At 41.3% G+C, this 24091-nt stretch overlaps 1 protein-coding gene across 1 annotated transcript in view; it reads right to left on the bottom strand.

Annotated features, from left to right (window-relative positions):
- LOC141147492 (uncharacterized) overlaps window positions 1–23626 on the bottom strand; it is a 29325-nt gene extending 5699 nt beyond the window's left edge. Inside the window, exons 1-3 of the mRNA XM_073634725.1 lie at window positions 23206–23626; window positions 10814–10940; window positions 7160–7233 (exon numbers count right to left, since the gene is read on the bottom strand). Of these exons, the coding sequence (XP_073490826.1) occupies window positions 7160–7233; window positions 10814–10940; window positions 23206–23524 (520 nt within the window). The 5' untranslated portion in view covers window positions 23525–23626. The remainder of the gene's footprint in view (window positions 1–7159; window positions 7234–10813; window positions 10941–23205) is intronic.
- Between the last annotated feature and the right edge of the window lie 465 nt (window positions 23627–24091).

Here is a 24091-nt window from a genome sequence, read left to right as displayed (position 1 = left end):
AAAACCCATTTAAAACTACCCGCGGCTATTGCATTGCCGACAATACACATAGAAGTTCATTGATAAAAACGGCATGGGAATTCCCCAAAGGGGAACCCCGAACCAAAATTAAAAAAAAAAATGACATGGGAGTCCCCCCAAATTCCATACCAGGCCCTTCAGGTCTGGTATGGATTTTAAGGGGAACCCCACGCCAAAAAAAAACAAAAAACGGCGTGGGGTCCCCCCAAAAATCCATTCCAGACCCTTATCCGAGCACGCAACCTGGCAGGCCGCAGGAAAAGAGGGGGGGACGAGAGTGCGGCCCCCCTCCTGAACCGTACCAGGCCACATGCCCTCAACATTGGGAGGGTGCTTTGGGGTAGCCCCCCAAAACACCTTGTTCCCATGTTGATGAGGACAAGGGCCTAATTTTTTAGTGAAATGGTAGGGGTAAGTACCCCCTTACCATTTCACACAGGGGGGGGCCGGGATCTGGGGGTCCCCTTGTTAAAGGGGGCTTCCAGATTCTGATAAGCCCCCCACCCGCAGACGCCAACAACCACTGGCCAGGGTTGTGGGAATGAGGCCCTTGTCCTCATCAACATGGGGACAAGGTGTTTTGGGGGGTTACCCCAAAGCACCCTCCCAATGTTGAGGGCATGTGGCCTGGTACGGTTCAGGAGGGGGGGCGCACTCTCGTCCCCCCTCTTTTCCTGCGGCCTGCCAGGTTCCGTGCTCGGATAAGGGTATGGATTTTTAGGGGGAACCCACGCCATTTTTTTTGGCGCAGGGTTCCCCTTAAAATCCATACCAGACCTGAAGGGTCTGGTATGGAATTTAGGGGGAACCCCACATCATTTTTTTTTTTAATTTTGGCCGGGGTTCCCCTTAATATCCATACCAGACCTGAAGGGCCTGGTATGGAATTTAGGGGGACTCCCACGTCATTTTTTTTTTAATTTCAGTTTGAGGTTTCCCTGTGGGGAATTCCCATGCCGTTTTTATCAATGAACTTCTATGTGTATTGTCGGCAATGCAATAGCCGCGGGTAGTTTTAAATGGGTTTTTTCCTTCGAAATGTCATTTTGCTGTCAGACTGTTCTAAACATGGGAAACATGCGCCCCTTTGCAGGCATACTATAGACACCCCCCAGCTACGAAATTTAAAGGGATATTACACTTTTATTGTTTGACTTTAAGAATTATTAAAATCACTGCTCCTGAAAAAACGGCCGTTTTTAAAACTTTTTTTTGCATTGATCCATGTCCCCTGGGGCAGGACCCGGGTCCCAAACACTTTTTATGACAATAACTTGCATATAAGGCTTTAAAATTAGCACTTTTGATTTCTCCCATAGACTTTTAAAGGGTGTTCTGCGGCATTCGAATTTGCCACGAACACCCCAAATTGTTCGCTGTTCTGCGAACTTGCGAACAGCCAATGTTCGAGTCGAACATGAGTTCGACTCAAACTCAAAGCTCATCTCTACAACTGAAACACAACCATCAGCAGAAATCCATCCTTCTAGAATCAACCCCACATCATAGTGAACTCAAGGTAAACCAATTCTATATTTCTTTCTGACGACTAGTAGTACAGTGATCCAGCAACCCCACCATGCCTATTAAAATTGTATCTCTCAACGTCAAAGGGCTAAATAGCCCATATGAAAGGCAAATGGCATGGAAAGAAGCCAAAAACCTTCACAGTGACGTAATGTGTTTCCAGGAAACCCATTTAGCTTGAATAAACCACCCAATTTTCAAAACCGTCATTTCCCCCATGTCTTTCAAGCAAACTACATCTCAAATAGAGAGGAGTAGCAATAGCAATTAAGGACGCACTACAATTCCAAAGTTTGGATATACATTTAGATAACTCAGGAAGATTCATAGTCCTAGTATGCGAACTCAATGGCGAAAAATATACACTGGTAAATGTATACCTTCCCAACACCAAACAACTTTCCTTCCTCAAAAAGGTGTGGAAAAAAGTATCAATAATGAGGCAAGGACATGTCATCATGTGTGGAGACTTTAATACTGTCCCCAACGGAGAATTGGACGTATCCAGCCAAACAAAACACTCAAGAAGAAGAACAACCCTGAAAAGTTTCATCTCCTCTTCGGGTTTGTATGTGTGGAGATGTCAACATTCATCCGAAAAAGACTTTACATTTTACTCTAATGTACATCATACGTACTCTCGTATAGACCTGTTTTTGGTAGATAAATTTATCTTGCAACAGATTTCAAAATCAGATTTGCACTGTATCACATGGTCGGACCATGCTCCGATCACTGTAGTCGTGGGGGATCGTCGCACCGAGACCAGGGCTAATAGATGGCGAAACAATATTTACACACTATCTCAACCCCAAAATCTAGCGCAAATTGAAAAAGCAATCAAAGAATATTTTTCCATCAATGCCCCCTCGGTGGACGATCCGTTCACGCTATGGAATGCCCATAAAGTTTATATAAGAGGTCTGCTAATACAGATGAGTGCAAGGGCAAGGAGATTACGATCGGAAAGGTTAAAAGAATTATTGGGTTAAATCCAGCATCTAGAAAACACAAACAAACAACAATCCACACAGGACACAAGAGAAACACTGTTTAGGACAAGACAAGAACTAAGAACACATCTGATAGCTCAACATAACTACCAACTGAGATCTCTCAAAGCCCAGACATACAGGTATGGGAACAAAGCAGGGAAAGTATTAGCTACACAACTAAAAGAAAAAAATTACTAAACAAAAAATCCCACACATCATTAACCCTAAATCTAAACAGACAGTAAATAACCCAAAAGAAATAGCGGATGCATTTAGTGATTATTACAAGGAATTGTATAATCTTAATACTGACCCATACACACAACAACCCAACGACGTGTTGATTTCGGACTTTTTAGACACAATACGCCTCCCTAAAATATCTCAGGAAGAACTATCTTGTCTTAATCAACCCTTTACTTTACAAGAAATAGAACAATCCATCAAATACCTCCCCCGCAACAAAGCCCCAGGCCCAGACGGTTACTCCTATGAATACTACCAATTATTTACCTCCATCCTTGCCCCCCATTTACTTCCAGTTTTTGAAGCAGCCACAATCACAGCAAAATTTCGCCCAGACATGCTTACAGCTACAATAATCACCCTCCCAAAACCAGGTAAAGCTCCAAATCTCCCACAAAATTTTAGGCCAATATCCTTATTAAATGTAGATGTTAAGCTGCATGCCAAATTAATAGCGAATAGACTATCAACTATTTTACCCAAATTGATAAATTACGACAAGGTGGGATTTGTAATGGGCTGCCAAACTATGGACGCTACCAGAAGAATGTTAAACCTATTACACATGGTTGGGGAAAACAAGGAGCCTTCTCTGCTTCTAACTTTGGATGCAGAGAAGGCCTTTGATAGAATACACTGGGGATACTTGGCCAAAGTCCTGGAAAAGTTTGGACTTGTCGGCCCATTGCACAAAGCCATAATGGCACTATACTCCTCACCCTCCGCATTTGTGTACACAGCAGGAATGTTCTCTAAACCATTCCTTATCACAAACGGGACCAGACAGGGGTGCCCCCTATCCCCCATAATATTCACAATGCTTATGGAGCCTCTAGCGGAGAAAATAAGATCCCACCCAACCATACAAGGTATTACATCACAGGACCGTCAACATAAGATTTCACTATTTGCTGATGATGTTATCCTATCATTAACTAATCAAGCTACCTCACTGCCCGCAACACGCGAGGTCCTTAACCATTTCAGCAAGGTTTCCTATTATAAAGTAAATGCATCCAAATACAACATACTAGGAATTCATATAAATAACAAACTTGAAAAATTCCTCAAAAACACCCTGCCATATCCTTGGACAACAGACCATATTGACTACCTAGGTATCAAACTTACGCACCCCATATCAAACATATATAATATCAATTACATTCCCCTACTCACTTCCTTTCAACCAGAACTATCTAGACTTGGGAAAAATTACTTGATGTGCTCAGGCTGTTTAGCAGCGCACAAAATGCTCATCCTCCCAAAATTAATGTATATCTTCAGAGTTTTACAAATACCTATCCCAACGTCCTTCTTTAGGTCAATGCAAAAACAACTCTCAAACTTTGTATGGGCGGGGAAAAGGCCGAGATGCTCCCCGGAAATTCAGACCAAAAACAAATCTGTAGGTGGCATGTATTACCAATACTAAAGGATTATCACACAGCCGCAGTCTTATGCCTTGTACACACGGTCGGACATTGATCGGATATTCCAACAACAAAATCCTAGGATTTTTTCCAACGGATGTTGGCTCAAACTTGTCTTGCATACACACGGTCATACAAAGTTGTCGGAAAATCCGATCGTTCTGAACGCGGTGACGTAAAACACGTACATCGGGACTATAAATGGGGCGGTAGCCAATAGCTTTCATCTCTTAATTTATTCTGAGCATGCGTGGCACTTTGTGCGTCGGATTTGTGTACACACGATCAGAATTTCCGACAACGGATTTTGTTGTCGGAAAATTTTATAGCCTGCTCTCAAACTTTGTGTGTTGGAAATTCCTATGGAAAATGTGTGATGGAGCCTACACACGGTCAGAATTTCCGACAACAAGGTCCTATCATGACCAACTTAAAAATTGGTTCACTACTCCCATCACAAAACCCTGGTTCCAATTAGAAATATCATGGTTAAAGAAGACGTCACCTCTGTCTTTTTTAATAGCTACCCAGTCAAAGAAACATAGGGAAATACCCTTCCATCTATCAATACAAGCAACAGCACAATTCTGGGAAGAAATAACTGTGAATGGGAATGACTTTTACCCATCAAAAAACATACCTATTCCTTTAGACACACTACAATGGACAATTTCTAACATCAGACTTCACAACTGGACTAGCAAAAATATACTTCACTTAACAGATATCACCAATAGAGACAAGATGTTGCCATTTACAACAATACAACAAAAATTCAAGCTTCCACACTCAGAATTCCTGACATATACCCAAATTTCCTCATATTTCCAAACGACTAAAATTACGCACGTACCCATCATAGAAAAAGTATGGTCCTATCTCCAATCCAACAACCCCAAATTGAAAGGTATAACAGTGATATACAACTCGCTTCATTCTAAAGATGCATTTACAAAGAATAAACCGATAACTAAATGGGAAAAAGAAATTGGTAAAGAATGTACGGATCTTCAATGGAAAAATGCGATTTCTTCTAATCGCAAATTTTCGAGATGCGCAAATTATGAAGAATTGACCCAGAAACTTACGCTGAGATGATACTATACCCCTTACATAACAGCAAAATTCTCTAAAGATAACTCAAATTTATGTTGCAGAGGGTGTGGGCAAGTGGGGACCTTCACTCACATGTTATGGTCTTGTCCTGAGGTGAAGAAATTCTGGTGCACAGTTTATAATATGCTATCAAAACTAACTGATAGCAGGAACGATCCAACAATAGAACAGGCCATCCTTGGTATAAATATGGATCAATTGCGTCCCAGGTATAGATGTATTGCTACACATGTGTTACTAGCAGCAAGGATGGAACTAATGTATAGATGGAAGTCTATAGATGTACCTACTATTAAAGACGTCAAAATTAAAATTAATACAATATTAGAATATGAAAAAATTTTGGCACACAGAGATGGAAAATCACTCAGTTTTGAAAAAAGTTGGTCTCCATGGAAACTTTTTCTTTTCTCCTGATTTCTTTATGAAGTACGTTTTTTATAAAATAATTAACGTACTTCCAGCTGGTACAATCCATAGATTACCACAATGTTACACTAACAAAGTTGATTCAACTGACAAAACTAAAGTTTAATGGTATGTACATTAATAACAACAGAGAGGGGGGACCCTCTGTGAGCACAGATTGATCCCATTTGGGGTGCCCGGAGGATCCCTGCCCTTTCCATAGACTCCGTTCCATGTATAGATTCTACAACTTATAATCACTTCTCATTTAAATTTGTCAGAAGAAACTTTGATATTCAACTATATAAACAAAATTGTTAAGAGATTTTCATGAGATGTTACTGTTGAGACGTCTAGCTGTAACAAAACTTTTTCACTACAAAATTGTTTGATTGTACTCATAATATGTTCTAAAAACTTTTCAATAAAAATGATTGAAACAAAAAAGAAGTGAGTAAGCACTTAGTATAAGTGTGAAATGCGCCAGCTATTGTTCTGTACCACTCTGCTTTGGTGTCCTGTATATTTTGTGATCCCAGTTTACAAATAAAGGCATAAGAAACTTCTATTGATGTGCGGCTTTCCAGAACTTTACCATTCATCTTCATCTACAGGGAAGCTAACCAATCAGAAACCACGCTATGCCGACCAATGAGACATCAGCCTGGTTTGATATACCCAGACTAGCTGGGAGGAAACTCGCTCTCTTGGGGGGAGACCAGCCATCAGGATGGAACATTGGTAAGAAAGGGTAATTATGGGAAAGGTATGCCCTTTACTTGTAACTAAATATGTTTGTAGATGAATGTTTTAAGGAATATACTCTGTATTCCTTCATGTAATTCTTTTATTTTAACCTAATCTTTTCTTCTTTGGTGTAAGACTATAGATAGATGTCTGTGTATTAGCTAGACTTTCAACTACATCCTAATAAATTTTATTATATTAAAAGCTTTCACTCTTGGTCAAAGAACTCTCATTTAACCCACATCATATCTATGAGATATGAAATCTTAAATATAAGAAACGGGTAACACCAGAAACATCATTTCCTGTTTATGTGATTGGCTCACCAATTTTCCCAGAAATCTGCACTAAGCTACAAGTCAGATTGTCATTTTTGGAGAGATACTTTCAATAGGAACCCGTATAAGGGGATGCAGGCTCAGCAGATTTCCTCATTAGTGCCCTGCTGCTGCCACACCTGATAGTTAATTATAAAACCCCTCCCATTAGATCCACTCAGAAAAGAGGCACAGACAAACACACACGGATTTCTTCAGAATACCAAAAGGTAGAAATCTGCAACAAAGTTTGTTATAATCCTTGCAATGTACATAGATCACCCAGAGGGGAAAGTTTTTTTTTTCTCAACAAAAGTTTCACTTTAATTATTTTTTCATTTATATTTACCTGTCATATCACGACAGTTCATGAAAAATGTCTTCACTTCTTTTACTTGCTCTTCTGGCATTTGAATCTTCATGCTAGTAGAAAAATCAAACGTTAGTACCCTTAAGGCATATGTCCAGGCATGACCCAAACTTATGCCCCCCAAAAAAACTATCCTAAAGCACCACTTAGGTGTGACCTTGTTCATATAGGGAGCAGCAGCTTTTATTATTCCCTATAATGTCATCTCTAACCTTTAACATTTTTGCAGGATCAGATTCTGGGAGGTTAGTTCATATTGGTATGGGGCAGCCCCAAAATTACATTTTCCAACATCTTTTTATGTACACACAGTCTGTGGGCAGGCTCTTGACATAAATCATATGCAAAATACATGTCTTAAAATTGGACACTGAATTATAGTGTCTGTTCACAAATGCCAGAAGCCTGCCAAGAAAAATAGGTGAGTTGGAAGCTTTGGTGCATGAAGAGAACAATGACTTAATTGGTATTGCTGAATATTGGCTTCATTCTTCACATAACTGGGCTATTAATATTCCTGGCTATGCTCTCTTTTGTAAAGACAGGGTAAACTGAGGGGTGGTGTCTGTCTCTATGTGAGAGTGTCAAAGTGAGTGTCAAAGAGGACCTAGTGGATGGAGAGTGTGATGAGTCTGAAGCATTATGAGTGGAACTGTACATGGATCTGCGTACTACAAAGTTAATCATTGGAGTTTGTTATAGACCTCCCAGTGTTAATGAGGAGGTGGAGACCGAGCTCCTTGCACCGATAGAAATGGCTGCAAGGGCTGGGACAGTGATAATAATGGGGGGATTTTAACTACCCGGAAATTGACTGGAGTAATGTCACTGCAGGAACAATTAAAAGGCAAAAATTTATAAACCTATTACAAGACAATTTTATAGTCCAGTTCATAGAGGCCCCGACTAGGAATGACGCTCTGCTGGATCTGGTAATCTCAAACCACGCAGAGCTTATTACTAATATTCATATAAAAGAACATCTGTGTAGCAGTGACCATAACATGACATACGGCAAAGATAAAAACACTTAACTTTAAGAAAGCAAATTTTCCAAGGATGAGGGCTGTTCTCCAAGACATATGCCCTGTACACACGGTCGGACATTGATTGGACATTCCGACAGCAAAAATCCTAGGATTTTTTCCGACTGATGTTGGCTCAAACTTGTCTTGCATACACACGGTCACACAAAGTTGTCGGAAAATCCGATCATTCTGAACGCAGTGACGTAAAACAGGTACGTCAGGACTATAAACGGGGCAGTAGCCAATAGCTTTCATCTCTTTATTTATTCTGAGCATGTGTAGCACTTTGTGCATCGGATTTGTGTACACACGATCGGAAATTCCGACAACGGATTTTGTTGTCGGAAAATTTTATCTCCTGCTCTCCAACTTTGTGTGTCAGAAAATCAGATGGAAAATGTGTGATGGAGCCTACACACGGTCAGAATTTCTGACAACAAGGTCCTATCACACATTTTCATCGGAAAATCCGACCGTGTGTACGGGGCATAAGACTGGGAGGAAATATTGGCATCAATGAACACAGAACAGAAATAGGATATGTTTTATAGCAGAAGAAAAAAATATTGTTTTTGTTTTTTTTTTCAAAATTGTTGATCTTTTTTCGTTTATAGTGCAAAAAATAAAAAAAAATGCAGATGTAAACAAATACCACCAAAATAAATCTCTATTTGTGGAGAAAAGGGACATAAATGTTATTTGGGTACAGCGTCGCATGACCACGCAATTGTTAGTTAAAGTGACGCAGTGCCGTATCGCAAAAAATTGCCTAGTCGTGAAGCGGGGGGGGTAAATCTTCTGGAAGTCAATTGGTTAATATCACTTTTAAGTTATATAGTAATACTGTGGGGGGGGGAGTATTCAGACCCCTTAAATTTTTCACTCTTTGTTATATTGCAGCCATTTGCTAAAATCATTTAAGTTCATTTTTTCCTCATTAATGTACACACAGCACCCCATATTGTACACACAACACCCCATATTGTACACACAGCACCCCATATTGTACACACAGCACCCCATATTGACAGAAAAACACAGAATTGTTGACATTTTTGCAGATTTATTAAAACAGAAAAACTGAAATATCACATGGTCCTAAGTATTCAGACCCTTTGCTGTGACACTCGTATATTTAACTCAGGTGCTGTCCATTTCTTCTCATCATCCTTGAGATGGTTCTACACTTTCATTTGAGTCCAGCTGTGTTTGATTATACTGATTGGACTTGATTAGGAAAGCCACACACATGTCTATATAAGACCTTACAGCTCACAGTGCATGTCAGAGCAAATGAGAATCATGAGGTCAAAGGAACTGCTTGAAGAGCTCAGAGACAGAATTGTGGCAAGGCACAGATCTGGCCATGGTTACAAAAAAAATCAGCTGCACTTAAGGTTCCTAAGAGCACAGTGGCCTCCATAATCCTTAAATGGAAGACTTTTGGGACGACCAGAACCCTTCCTAGAGCTGGCCTTCCGGCCAAACTGAGCTATCGGGGGAGAAGAGCCTTGGTGAGAGAGGTAAAGAAGAACCCAAAGATCACTGTGGCTGAGCTCCAGAGATGCAGTCGGGAGATGGGAGAAAGTTGTAGAAAGTCAACCATCACTGCAGCCCTCCACCAGTCGGGACTTTATGGCAGAGTGGCCTGACGGAAGCCTCTCCTCAGTGCAAGGCACATGAAAGCCTGCATGGAGTTTGCTAAAAAACACCTGAAGGACTCCAAGATGGTGAGAAATAAGATTCTCTAGTCTGATGAGACCAAGATAGAACTTTTTGGCCTTAATTCTAAGCAGGATGTGTGGAGAAAACCAGGCACTGCTCATCACCTGTCCAATACAATCCCAACAGTGAAGCATGGTGGTGGCAGCATCATGCTGTGGGGGTGTTTTTCAACTGCAGGGACAGGACGACAATCGAGGGAAAGATGAATGCGGCCAAGTAGAGGGATATCCTGGACGAAAACTTTCTCCAGAGTGCTCAGGACCTCAGACTGGGCCGAAGGTTTACCCTCCAACAAGACAATGACCATAAGCACACAGCTAAAATAACGAAGGAGTGGCTTCACAACAACTCTGTGACTGTTCTTGAATAGCCCAGCCAGAGCCCTGACTTAAACATAATTGAGCATCTCTGGAGAGACCTAAAAATGGCCGTCCACCAACGTTTACCATCCAACCTGACAGAACTGGAGAGGATCTGCAAGGAGGAATGGCAGAGGATCCCCAAATCCAGGTGCGAAAAACTTGTTGCATCTTTCCCAAAAAGACTCATGGCTGTATTAGATCAAAAGGGTGCTTCTACTAAATACTGAGCAAAGGGTCTGAATACTTAGGACCATGTGATATTTCAGTTTTTCTTTTTTAATAAATCTGCAAAAATGTCAACAATTCTGTTTTTATGACAATATGGGGTGCTGTGTGTACATTAATGAGGAAAAAATTAAATGATTTTAGCAAATGGCTGAAAAATAACAAAGAATGAAAAATTTAAGGGGGTCTGAATACTTTCCGTCCCCACTGTAACTAGACTTAACATTCAGTGTTGGATGTTAGTAATTACATTTTATGACATTAGCGGTATAAAACTATCCATGTGTCCATACCTGTAAACAAATATGGGGACAAGAAAATCCGTGTAGTTTGGTGTTAGGTCAGAATCCTCCACCTGTGACATTATCTGAACAAAATCCTCCGTCCACTCCACCTTCTTATCCAGAGGAAGAAAATTTCCTGAGCATAAAAACAGATATATAATTATGAAGAATAATACAAATGCTTCTCCATGCTTTCATCTTTATAATGTCTCATCTCTGGTGACATTGGCTTTCCATGGGCAGAGTTATGTGGAACTATCAGAAATCATATATGGACTATTATTGCTGAGCTTTTGGCTATCAAAGGAGGCCTTGCATCCTGGATCACAGGAACCCCTACTTTACTTTGAATTTGCTTGCTTGTTCCAGACTAGTGAGTGAGATCATACTGAAGCCAGGCAGCTAAGAGAGATCAGCAGTGGAAACTCCCCATATCTCATGCCAGACTGGGTTCCTTTATGAATAGGCTAAAAAAACTGTGTACCAAATAAAAAAAAAAGAAATCTAAATTCTAAATTGGTTTGGTGGGGAGCAGCAATTTAAGGGCAAAAGTAAAGAAAACTGCAAAATTCCTTAAATTACAAATCTGGGGGATGCCCTTAAAGTGACTGTAAAGCTTGTTTTTTTTTCTATAAAAATAACAAACATGTTATACTTACCTCCTCTGTGTAATGGTTTTGCAGAGAGCAGCCCAGATCCTTCTCTCCTTTGGTCCCTCTTCGGCTCTCCTGGCCCCTCCCTCCTGTTTAGTGCCCCCTACAGCAAGCAGCTTGCTGTGAGGGCACCCGAGCCACAGTTCCTTATATTGATTCAGACATTGAGCCGTTTTTTCGGCCTCACCCCCCCTCTCTCCTCATTGGCTAACTGACTTTGATTGACAGCAGTAGGAGCCAATAGAGCAGCTGCTGTGTCTCAGCCAATCAGGAGGGAGAGTCCCATGCGGCCAAGGCACTCGTGGACAGCGCTGGATAGAAATGGGGCTCTGGCAAGTATTAGGGGGGCTGAGGGGAGCTGCTGCATACAGAAGGCTTTTTATCTTAATGCATAGAATGCACCTTCTGCCTCTACAACCACTTTAACCTGTCTAAGAAGTGACACATCTGTATGATGCATACAACCAACTATAGCAACATTGACATTTACAAAGAAAAAATCTGTTTAAATTGCTGGCAAATTTCAACTTCTGGACGTTCGTTTGCAAACGGAAATAAAGCCGCTGGGAGCTGCCATTTTCTGGCAATTTAACCAGTTGACCTCCAGAGGGTTTCACCCCCTCTATGATCAGGGCATTTTTTGGTATTCGGCACTGTACTACTTTAACTGGCAATTGCGCGATCATGCAACACTGCATGCAAATTAAATGTATATTATTTATTTTCACACAAATAGAGCTTTCTTTTAGTGGTATTTGATCACCACTGGGTTTTTTTTTCAAAATTGTATTTTTATTGGGATATCAAAGAACAAGTACAAAATTGTAACAAAATGTACATTACACTATCAATATAAGTGCATTATAAACAATCATAGTAAAAAGGGAAAGCAAAATGGAAAGTAACAAGTATAAATAATAAGAAAGTGTTCACAGAAACAAGGCACATGTGTGTATTGGATCAATTCCTTATGATGTACGCAGTAAGCGTAGTATGGGAAAGAGCCTAGAACCTTGAGGTCAGTTCAGGCCATATACGCAGGCAGTGTAGAATTAAATTAAGATTAGGGCGTGCTTGGTAACATGGGGGTCCCGAATTTCCGAAAGGTCCCATGGTTCCCATATTTTTTTAAATTGGGGAGTGCAGTCATGTACCAAGGCCATCAAAAACTCTATTGTCCGAATCTCAGCCACCAAATGTAGAAATCTTGACCATGGAGGAGGTGTATTGGATAACCAGAACAATGGGATAAGCCTCCTGGTGGCTAGTAATATATAGGATATCAGTTTGTTTGCCTTTTTAGATGTACCTAAAGGAGGTAGACCCAATAGGTAGTTCAAAGGATCCATCGGAAGGGACACCCCAGTCACCTTTTGTATAAGGAAATGTACATCATACCAAAAAGGTTGAATCAAGGAGCATTGCCAGAAGATGTGAAATAGACAAGTGTACACTGAAATATTTCGTTTTGGAATTTCATTTTCGTCTGAAAAATAAATTTATTTAGTTACTCCCGAAATTAGTTTTTATTTATTTTGTTTTTCGTTAAAAAATTGCATTCGTCCGAAAATCCAAATTATGGTCGAATCAGTCATTGAAGGCTTATGGTGTCTGTCGAATGTTCAAAGAAGATTTGACAGAGCAGCTAAACTGTACGACGCCGTATAGTTTACCTGCTCCGTCGAATCTTCTTAGAACTTTCAACAGACACCATAAGCCAAAGTACGTGTGTACTTAGTTCTAGCTATTTTACTGCTCCTCCTCTTTGGTTACAATCAGCCAATAACATTCATCATCATCATTATTTTTATTTATCTTTTCTCCCCTACGTCAAATCTTTTCTCTCCTACGTCGAATCTTTTCTCCCCTACGTCAAATCTTTTCTCTCCTACGTCGAATCTTTTCTCCCCTACGTCAAATCTTTTCTCTCTATGTCGAATCTTTTCTCCCCTACGTCGAATCTTTTCTCCCCTACGTCAAATCTTTTCTCCCCTACGTTGAATCTTTTATTTCTATGTAGAATAATCTTGGACTAATAGAGTTAAGGTTAGGAACATTCGACCACAGGTTTGATGGACACAGATTGTTATTGTCATCATCATGTAGAATCTCCTATCTATATCGAACTGTTGTAGCAACGAAAATAAAACATTTGTTTATGTCGGATCTTTCGTTTTTCTGACTCTGCACTTTTGTTATTGTTTGTTAAAACAATAACGAAAATACCTGAAATTCTGATGAAAATGCATTCGGACGAAAACGAATGCACATGTCTAATGTGAAATAGTGAGCCTCTATCAGTTCCACACTGCCAGCAATGCTGCAGAACTGATGGATCATACTTATGAATTACATTGGGAGTTCTGTACCAAAACATGAGAATCTTAATGGTTGTCTCCCTCTGAGTGACACATTTGGAAGATCTAAAAGTAGAGGACCAAATCCTATCCCACATCTGTATTGTGACAGGACGGCCCACTAAATGAGACCACCTGCGCATGTAATGGTGCAATGTCTCCGTGATTGGAGTCAACTCATGGAGGATACGGTAAATACAGGAAATGACATGCACTTGATGAGGGCCTTGAGCACACAAGTATTCAAAAGTAGTTGGCTTATCTAGGGTCAGGGATGGTGATTTAGAGTGAAAGAAGTGTCTAACCTGTAGGTAAAAGTGAAAGAGTTGTGGTGGTAAATCAAATTTCTCACTTAAAGTGTTAAAGGTATGCAGATTCCTCGTTATGGGATGAACCAGGTTCCAGAGCTGGAAGAGATGAACATTTATCCATGGAAAAATCCAGCCTAGGGACATACTATCTGGAATGAGAGGGTTGAATAATACATTTACAAGAGGAGAGCAGGGGGACATAAGGGGATAGCGTTTTAGGCAATTACGCCAAATGGTTAAAGTTAGTGCCATTGGGCCAGTACACTGACGTCTATATATAGGATCTAAAACAGGGGGGGCACCCCAAACCAAGGAGCCCGGATGGACCGGGTAAAGTACCCCCCTTCTCAATGGCAGACCATTGGTTTGGTGCATGTAAGGAAGTCCAAGAGGTAATGGCCCTTAAATGCGTAGCATGATAATATTTAGTGATGTCCGGAGCTCCCAAACCTCCTCTGGATCTAATGGAAAACATCACGGAGCTCGCTATGCGGTGAGCTCTGCCATTCCATATAAACTTTAGAAAAATCCTGTGAAGTGTTTTTAGTTGTGAAGCAGGTACAGCTACTGGGAGAATTTCAAAATAATAAAGCAGCCTGGGTAGGATAGACATTTTTAATACATTAATTCTGCCTAAGAGAGACAGGGGGTATTTGGTCAAATTCGACAGAGACTTATTAATATCCAGTATCAGAGGAGGGAAGTTAGTGCTATAAAGAGAGGAATAGGAAGGGGTAAGTAGGATACCCAAGTATTTGAGAGAGGTGCTACACCATTTATAAGGGTATGATTCTTTGAGTTGGGATAATAATGGAGTTGCAATGTGTATAGGAAGGGCTTCAGTTTTAGAAGTGTTGACTTTATACCCGGAAATAGCACTAAAAGATGTCAATAATTTATGTAGTGAGGGAAGAGATATCAGCAGGTTAGTGATAGTAAGAAAAATGTCATCTGCAAATAACGATAATTTATATTCCCCCTGTCTCATCACCACCATGGACACGGATAGACTCGGCTAGGGGTTACAGGCACAGGATAAAAAGCAGTGGCGAAAGGGGACAACCCTGCCGAGTTCCATTTGTCATGGGGAAGTTAGGAGACAGAAAGGACGACATTTGCACCTGCGCTGAGACAGTTGAATGTAAGGCCTCTAAAGCTTTTAAAAAAGGACCATCAAAACCATATATTTTTAAGGTGGCAAACATGTAGGGCCAACTTAGCCTGTCAAAAGCTTTCTGCGCGTCTAGACTCAGAATCAATGCCGAACGGGAGGTTCTATCCAAGAGATCTATTAGGTCTATTGTACGCCGGGTGTTATCTCCTGCGTGTCTACCAAGGACGAAACCCACCTGATCCCTGTGTATCAGTTTGGGAATGAGCGCGGAAAGTCGGGAAGCGAGAATTTTAGTAAATATCTTGTAGTCTGAATTTAGGAGGGCTATGGGTCTGTAGTTATCTGGGACAGAGGGATCCTTTCCAGGCTTAAGGAATAACCCAAATAAATGAATGGGAGAACTGTGGATGTGGAGGAGTACCCTTGAGGAGGGAATCATATAAAGCTAGCATGTGAGGAGATAGAATGTCAAAAAAAGATTTGTAGTAGGAGTAGGGCAAGCCATCTGGGCCAGAGGATTTGTATAATGGGAGACTTTTAATTATAGCAAAGAGTTCTTCAGCTGATACTGCTACGTTTAAACTCTCTAAGTCCGTTGTAGATAGTTTCGGTAGCTTTATATTGGAAAAAAAGGACTCAAAATTTCCCTGGGTGAATTCAAAATGGTTCTCCAGGGTCAGGCAATTATACAGTTTGTTGTAAAAGTTGCCAAAAATTTTGGACATCTCACGAGGGCAGTGTGTTCTAGATCCGTCTGACTGTAGAAGAAATTCAGGCAAGGAATTGAACGGACGAGGGCATAACTTATTAACTAACATCCTGTGGGGTTTATTGGAGTATTCATAAAATTTTTGCTTCATCCACAGCATGGACCTAGCAGTTTTGTCAAGTTTTGTTGATTTAATTTGTTCTCTAAGATGAATGACTTTACGTAGTTTCAGCACTGTGAGACCACCCATAAGCCTCCGCTCAGCAAATATTAGAGCGGACATTAAGGACTGTAAAAGACTATTTTTATCCCTCTTCAGCCAAGAGCCCTCAGCTATACACACACCTCGGAAAACAGCCCTGTGTGCTTCCCACAGTGTAGAAACCTGAGACACTGATCCAGAGTTGAGTTAAAAATACGCTTTCAAGCTAGTTGCTAGGATAGAGTGGGATACGTCAGACTGTAGAAGGTGGTCATTAAAACGAAAATGACAGGATTTGGTGTAGGTCTTGGATAGCATAAGATCTAACATAATGGGCGCATGGACCGACCATGTAATGGGAGAAATATCTGATTTGACTACATAAGGAATGAGTGGAGCCGAGATAAAAAAATGATCAAGGCGGGAGTACATTTTATGAGCCGGTGAATAAAACGTAAATTGTTTAGCAGAGGGATGTTTTATCCTCCATGAGTCGAAGAGTCTGTATAACCTAATACATTTACAGAAGGCATTGGCTTGGGACAATACTCTTTTAGATGGGGTAGTACTAAAAAGTGTTTGTCTGTAGCTAGTGAGTGACATGACCAGATTGAAGTCCCCACCAACTATCATAAAGGTTGTGAACGATATTGGGGAGTATCAAAAAGTTTGTTGAGGAAATCAATCTGGCCTATGTTTGGAGCGTACAAATTAACCAGTGTAAAAGAGGTAGACATGTATTCACATTCTAGGATAAGAAATCTCCCATGAGGGTCCACATGAGACCTCCGAACCTTGACAGGGCATGCTTTTCTGATCAAGATTGCCACTCCTGCCTTGCCCGTGGAGTCAGAGGCAAGATAGGAAGTGGGAAAAAACCTTAAGGCAAATTTTAATGATCCGCTTGCCCGAAAGTGGGCCTCTTGGATCATCACCACGTCTGCGCCCGAGGCCCTGAAATCTTTCAGGGCCATCCAGCGCTTACTAATGGAGCCCAGGCCTTTCACATTGTAGGAAATTAATGGTTGTGCCATGGTTGTGGTCTAGGAAGGCTAGTGTGAAAACATCTAATACTATAAACATGGAAGTACTAGGAAAATAAAAGTATATATATTGCAGTTTACGGGTATTAATAATAGCAAACATTTTCCCACCTCTAACTATTGAAATACAAACCCCGAGGTGAAACTCCTTTAAAGTGAGGTGATAACGACCATGGAGTCTCAATCTGTGAAACACATCATTAGACATGGATAAGAAAAGTAAAAAAAGAAAAACAAAAAAGAAAAATCAAAAGAAAAAAAGGAAAAAAAGAGTTCAAAACTCTGTGAACCTGAGAAAAAACAGTCTCTCAGGAAGCCCTGGGAATAGACCAGGGCCTGGTAGGGACGTGAACGGACTTCCATCTGGCGACTCTGGTTGAGGAGATGAGAGGGGTCCGCTGCTCACCTTGTGCACTTCATAGCGGAAAGAACCAAAAAAGGACAAAAGGTAATTGAAGGGAACAGAAAAACCTGTAAGTCCTTAGGGAAAAGCAAGGTTAACAAATAAAACAGCTATGTTTGTCACTCAGAATTTCAAAACCTCTAGTGAATGCATCTCATGGGATGAGAAAGGTTCTACCCCGGAAAAGGAGTGGGGCAGATTCAAAAACTGAAAGAACCAAAACAGCAACATCGTTTCGTCTAAAAATTTTTGAGGAAACGGAAATGCAAAAAGTAGTGAAGGATAGAACCAAAAAAGGGCGTTCAGAGGAATGTTCAAGGAGGTTGTTTAGAAGATCGCAGGTGTTGAGGAGTGGAAAGATGCTTCTTAGATTTGCCCCGGACAGGGGTCCAGATGTGAGTAGGTGTAGTTGGAGGTAAATGGGCTTGTGTGGTAGGAGGGATCATGTCTTCTTCCAGAAAAGGGGGGAGACCCAGATTTTTCAAGAAGGCCTCAGCTTCTTGTAATTTACGTAGAGAGTATAGGGCTCCCTCTTTGGATACAGCTAGACCGAAAGGAAATCCCCAGTAGTATGGAATCTTGTGTTGTTGCAGATGTGAAGTAAGGGGGCGTAAGTTCCTCCGTTTAGCAAGAGTGATGGGAGAAAGGTCGCTAAAGATCTGCAGTTTAGCACCCTTGTACATAATTTGGGATTTATTGCAAGTCGCCAAAGTTAGTGCCTCCTTACTTTCAAAGTAATGAAACTGTACCCCAACATTTCTGGGTCTAGCTCCAGCCGGAGGCTTTGGGCCCAGGGATCTATGGGCCCTGTCCAAGCGCCAATCAATGTACACAACTGAGGGAGCCAGATTGTTAAGGAGGCCCAGAAGGTAGGATCGGAGCTCAGAATCGCCCACTGTCTCCGGAATCCCTCTGAATCATAGGTTATGTCTTCTTTCTCTGTTCTCCAAATCCTCCTGCTGTAGTTGTAGTTGAGATACAGAAAGGCATAAGGTATGATTTTCCTCCTCAATCGCTTGTACGTAGTTTATCATTTCATCAAATTTGCTCTCCAGAGTGTCTGTGTGATCTCCAATTTGGGTTATTTCCCCCCCTCAATTCGGCAGCTAGTTTGCTTACCTCAGCCGAAACATTGGACGTAATCTGTTGAACTAAAAGCTGCAGCTCGGAGTCCAGAATGTCAGGGGTGAGAGTCGTATTTGAGGGTGAAAGAATGGGTGCATGGTTCTGCGAGTTAGTCAGAGAGGAGCTTGTAGCATCTTCTGAATCTAGGGAGGGATCCAGCAGGGCAAAAGGATTTGCGGAAGGATTAGAGGAGGTAGGTTGTGTTCTGGTAACATAACGCTCCATGTTTGGTTCTTCTTGTGGCCCAATCAATGGTTTGTAGTATCGTTGCTGTTGGCCAACTTTGCCCATGAGGTATGCAGAGGATTTAGTGATCAAACATGCAGGCTTACCTCCGACACTGTATATAGCTAAAGCTGCTACACAGTGGTCTTGGTGAGCAGACAGGGGCCCTGGGTTTATTTAAGCAGCATCTTTCTCAAAGAAAATAGTGTGCTCCATTTGGATCTTCAGATCCCCCTGTTTACAGCTCCACCTCCCCCCACTATCAGCCTGAGAGGAGGGAGAGAGTCTCTTCAGCCACCAACACCTTATGAATGCCTGTTCAGCTGAAGGGGCGGAAGGAATGTCTTTAGGGTGTATATTAGAGTCCCAAGATGGCCACTGGCCTCCAGGGGTAGGAGACGGCCTAGGAGGCGGCCGCCGGAAAAGTGAACACGGCCACCCCCCAGTCCCCAGAACCCCTACGGGGAGGTAGAGAGAGAGGATCGGGTAATCTGATGCCTCCTGGGGTCTCAGCTGCGGGTGGTGATGCAGATTGTCTTACTCACTGTGTCCCAGGAGAGCACCTGTAATCCAGCCCTCAGGCCGCGTCAGATTGGAAGGCCATAGGATGTTGAGGCTGGCTGTCGGATGGATTCCCGTGGCCTCTCCGAGTTGGTAGGCCGATCCGCGTGTTCCCCAGAGACAAAGCGGCTGTCCAGAGTGTGTGGACCGTCCATCCACCCTCCGATTTGTGGGCTCAGATGTTAAGAGCTGCTGGCCTGTCTGTAGGCCCCAAGATGGCGGCGGAGGATCCTGGTGGCAGAGGGGAAACCTCAATTTAGAACAGGATTTTTTTACCCAATAAAATCTAATTTCCTCAGAAATTTAGGCCATAATGTATTCTGCTACATGTCTTTGGTAAAAAAAAATCCCAAAAAGCGTATAATAATTGGTTTGTGTGAACGTTATATATATAGCGACTAAAAACTATGGTATATAATTTTGAAAATTGATTTACGCTGATATACTAACATTCTTGTTTCTTGAGGCCCTTAAAATGGCAGGACAGTACAAATACCCCCTGATGACCTTTTTGGAAAGTAGATAGACTGAAGCATCTAGTAAGAGACATGGTAATTTTGTTGTCATTTTTTGTCACAATTTTTTAGAAAATTAAGAAATTAAATAAAAGCTAATCACATGGTACAGGGTGCTGTGATTGGCTCAGGTACCATGTGATAGCCGTGGGGCAATCACAGCATCACCATACTAAGCACAACTGTTATGAATGAAACCCATTCATAACAGTTGTGTTTAGTTTGTGATCACATGATACCCCGGCTACTCAAAGCATCTCAGTACCGGAAGCCACAATCTGCTGTGTCCGGTGGATAGGGGACACAATGGTGCACATGTGACGGGCTTAATATAGGTACATCAACACTATGGATGGGCAAGAAGCAGATAAATGGCCTCTTTAGTTCTGTTTGTGAACAAATGGCTGAGGTTTTCCTATCATCTATACCAGATAACATATACTGTAGATCTTATTGGAGGCCTCCACAAAAAAAAGTTGTGAGGTTCCCCCAAAAATTCATACCAGACCCTTATCCAAAAATGCAGCCTTGCAGGTCAGGAAAGGAGGGAATAAGGTTCACCCCCTACTAAACCATAACGGGCCACATGCCCTCAACATGGGGGGGAGCACCTTGCAGTGAGACCTCTGTGGCAAAGCACCTTGTTGCTGTTTTAATGAGTATAAGGGCCTCTTCCCTACAACCCTGGTCTGGTGGTTGTGGGGATCTGCAGGCAGGGGCTTATTTGGATCTGGAGTTAGAATAAGATACTTCTCCCCCATGTCAATGAGTAAAAAAAAGTGAAATGTAAATAAACACATCCTTAAAGTCCTTCTATAAAAAAAAAGGAAAATCATGATCAATCATGTCTTCTAGCTTCACGTCAATAATAATCAAAGAAAAAAAAAACCCTGACACGTCTCATTCCATCATTTTTCTTGACATCCAAATTTGTGTTCAAACCCATTTTTGATCTCATCCATATCTGTGTCCAGGGGAGGACATCTGTCTGTAACCATTGGTAACTGCTGAATGTTCACATACATGGGTATGGATGATAGATGAGCCACCAGCAGTGACCTTGTATTCTGATTGCGGAGAAACCACTGTCCAAATACAATAGTGCAATGGGAGGGATTTCCTCATCAACATTGACTGTGTTGATGGGAGAATCAATCTTTTTTCTTTCCTTCAACCCAAGGTTGAAAAAAAAGAATACTGTATATTGTATAATGTATGGCCAATCTAGGCATGTACATTCAAGAGACTTTGTAACTTTTTCCTATAAAAAGAACGTAGGTTGGGTATTTTTGATTTTTCTTCTCCATCATGATCTCATTCCATCATTTCTAGCCCTGATGTCACAGGGATGTCTCTGGGAGAGGAGTTCTCCTCAATGAATTCCCAGAGGATAATAACTGAGTACTGTCCGATTATACAATCTTTCACCACGGGAGCGAACGGCTATACACAATTTATGCAGTAATCAGGGAATCACCATCAAACCAACAGATAGAGTGGAGCAGTTGTTGTGAAAGATACAGACAAATACATACAAGAGGGTCAGAGGCAGCTGGAAAATTCTACTTACTATAAAAAACTGGATTATGATCTGAACCAGGGTTTTACTAAGCAATCAAAAAGGTCACATTAAAACACTACCAACCCACCTACAGTGCATTCAAAACGAATCAGTGTGATTCCAGATAATCCAGAAATTGTGGACTTCTACATGCTGCCCAAGATACACAAGCCAGGAAATCCAGACCCATCATAACAAGTATAAATACAATTACAATTCTCAGGTCTAATGTTAAAACTGTTAATGCCGCGTACACACGGCCAGACTTGCCAACGGGCTAAACTCCATCGGCATTTCCAACGGAAAGATTTAGAACATGTTGAATGTCCGACCGAAAACTCCCATCTGACTTTTTCTGTCGGGAAGTCTGGCTGTGTGTACGCTGCATTAGTCATGAACACTGCTAGTTTCCTGCAAGACACAACTGATTTTCTGAATAAGCACAACAATATATAACAATTACCACCAAATACACTTCTAGTCACTATGGATGTAGAATCTCTGTACAATAACATTCCCCACAAGGATGGGTTGGCTGCATGTCACAGATTCTTATCATCCTCACCAAATCACAAATGCAGAGAATGTTACACAAGTCATTGAATTTATCCTAACACACAACTACTTCAATTTCAACAATGACACAAAAGGGACCTTCAATATCCCAGGATCATACAGCTGTACCTCCAGTAATGTGATGTACCTCATCCAACGCAAATGATCTTACGTTGGCGACACACCATCAAGGAACATAAAGAAGATGATGAGTTCTACACTCCTGTGGGACGTCACCACACTATGGAAGATCTTAGTCCTTAAAGGGAATTTCAAAACTATTCAGGAAATTAAAACGTAAAAAAGTAAACTAACAATGATACTTCTATTTGACACAAAAGATAACAGCCTAAGTTTAGATATGGGTTTTCTTACTCATTATTCAACAGTTTTATGACCCCCCCTTCTGTGACTGCCCCCCCCATCTATAGTTCTTCCTATGTCTTATTTGAGGTGAATGATTTCTGCACTCCTGTGGGACATCATTTCTCACAACCAGATCACACTATGGAAGACCTGAATGTTTTGGTTCTTAAAGGGAACTTTACGATTACTAAGAAGGATAATTCTATTTGACACAAAAAATAGTGGTCTAAATGTGGACTTCAGCTTTCTAAATCACTATTTCACATTTTATATTACCTTAACCTCTGTGACTTTCTTTACCCCCCCCCCCCTTCCTATTCAATAGCTCTCTCTCTCTCTCTCTCTCTACCTTACCTCTCCAGTTATCCAAGCTCAATTACCTGTGTTGCAAAATGTTTGTTTGCACTTTTTTTCTCTCTTAAGATTGTCTTGTTAACATTCTACTAAAACTTTGTGCACTAGTACTGCTGGGACCCTGAAGAAGTGGGCATACCCCAAAAGCTTGTCCTAAAAAAAAACTGTATGTTAGTGCAAATAAAAAAAGTATCACGGACAGTATTCAATTGTTTCTGTCACAAGTGCACAAACATGGCTACAATCACGTCAAGCAGATAATAGTAAAGATCTTACAGAGATTCAATTAAAGAAGACATATGGAATTGGACTTTAAATAATAGAAATAAAAGGGGTTGGCATCCTACCCAGCTGAGCATAGGCAATGGCCTCTTCATTTTTTCCCTTTTTCCCAAACCCTCTGTTGTCCACAATGGTGATGGTGTCGGTTAGTTTATAGGCCTTTCTGTCAGTTGTAATAATGCTGCCACTTGATCCTGTATTAGCGTGCATCTGATACTCCTCTGTTCTGAGGGTGTAGAAGCAGGAGTTAACAAAAGCTGATTTCCCATGGCCAGCATATCCAAAGAGCTGCAGGAGAACCCTGGTGTACTGCTTGTCCTCGGACTGACTACTGGGAAGGGTGAAATTTAGGATCTCTTGTTTTTTGTCTATAGGTTCCATCATTGGAGAAAATTCCCAATGCCTTCTCTCTTCTACAGATGTGTTATTTCTACATCACGATTATACATAGTACAATGCTTCAAGTTTAAGTTTCGTTTTCCTGGAAATGTAATGGGTGTGTACATAATGAAGGCTTCTGTGGGTAAGTTTAAAGGTCATACCAACCTGTTAATATTTAACAATATGTATGATCTTAAGTAGCAACTGGAAAGTTTTAATGAAAAGATTGCTAGAGGTTCAAGCTGAACTCCAGGCATACATCTGCAAAGGATCGCCCTCTCTATCGGTCCTGGTGACCATTGTCTCCTGTATAGGAAGTGATGGGACGTTTTAAGCTATCACTGGACCAGGCAGTGTGAGGAAATCTTTCAGAGAAGACACCTATTCTGGTGACAAAGTCTAACAGGAAAAAAATGACCTACCTTTAGGGCCCATTAACACCTCCTACCAATCTAAGTTTACAAAAAATAAATAATAGGCTCAAGGGACTTTACTGTGAGATGTATCCTTTGTGCTGCTTTGTCCTAGTTTAGCAGAAATCTTCCTCCTCCGATGCCCCCCACCACCGCC

The sequence above is a fragment of the Aquarana catesbeiana genome, linkage group LG06 (assembly GCF_042186555.1).
Source record: "Aquarana catesbeiana isolate 2022-GZ linkage group LG06, ASM4218655v1, whole genome shotgun sequence".
Taxonomy (NCBI): Eukaryota; Metazoa; Chordata; class Amphibia; order Anura; family Ranidae; genus Aquarana; species Aquarana catesbeiana.
This window is presented reverse-complemented; position numbering and strand designations above follow the sequence as displayed.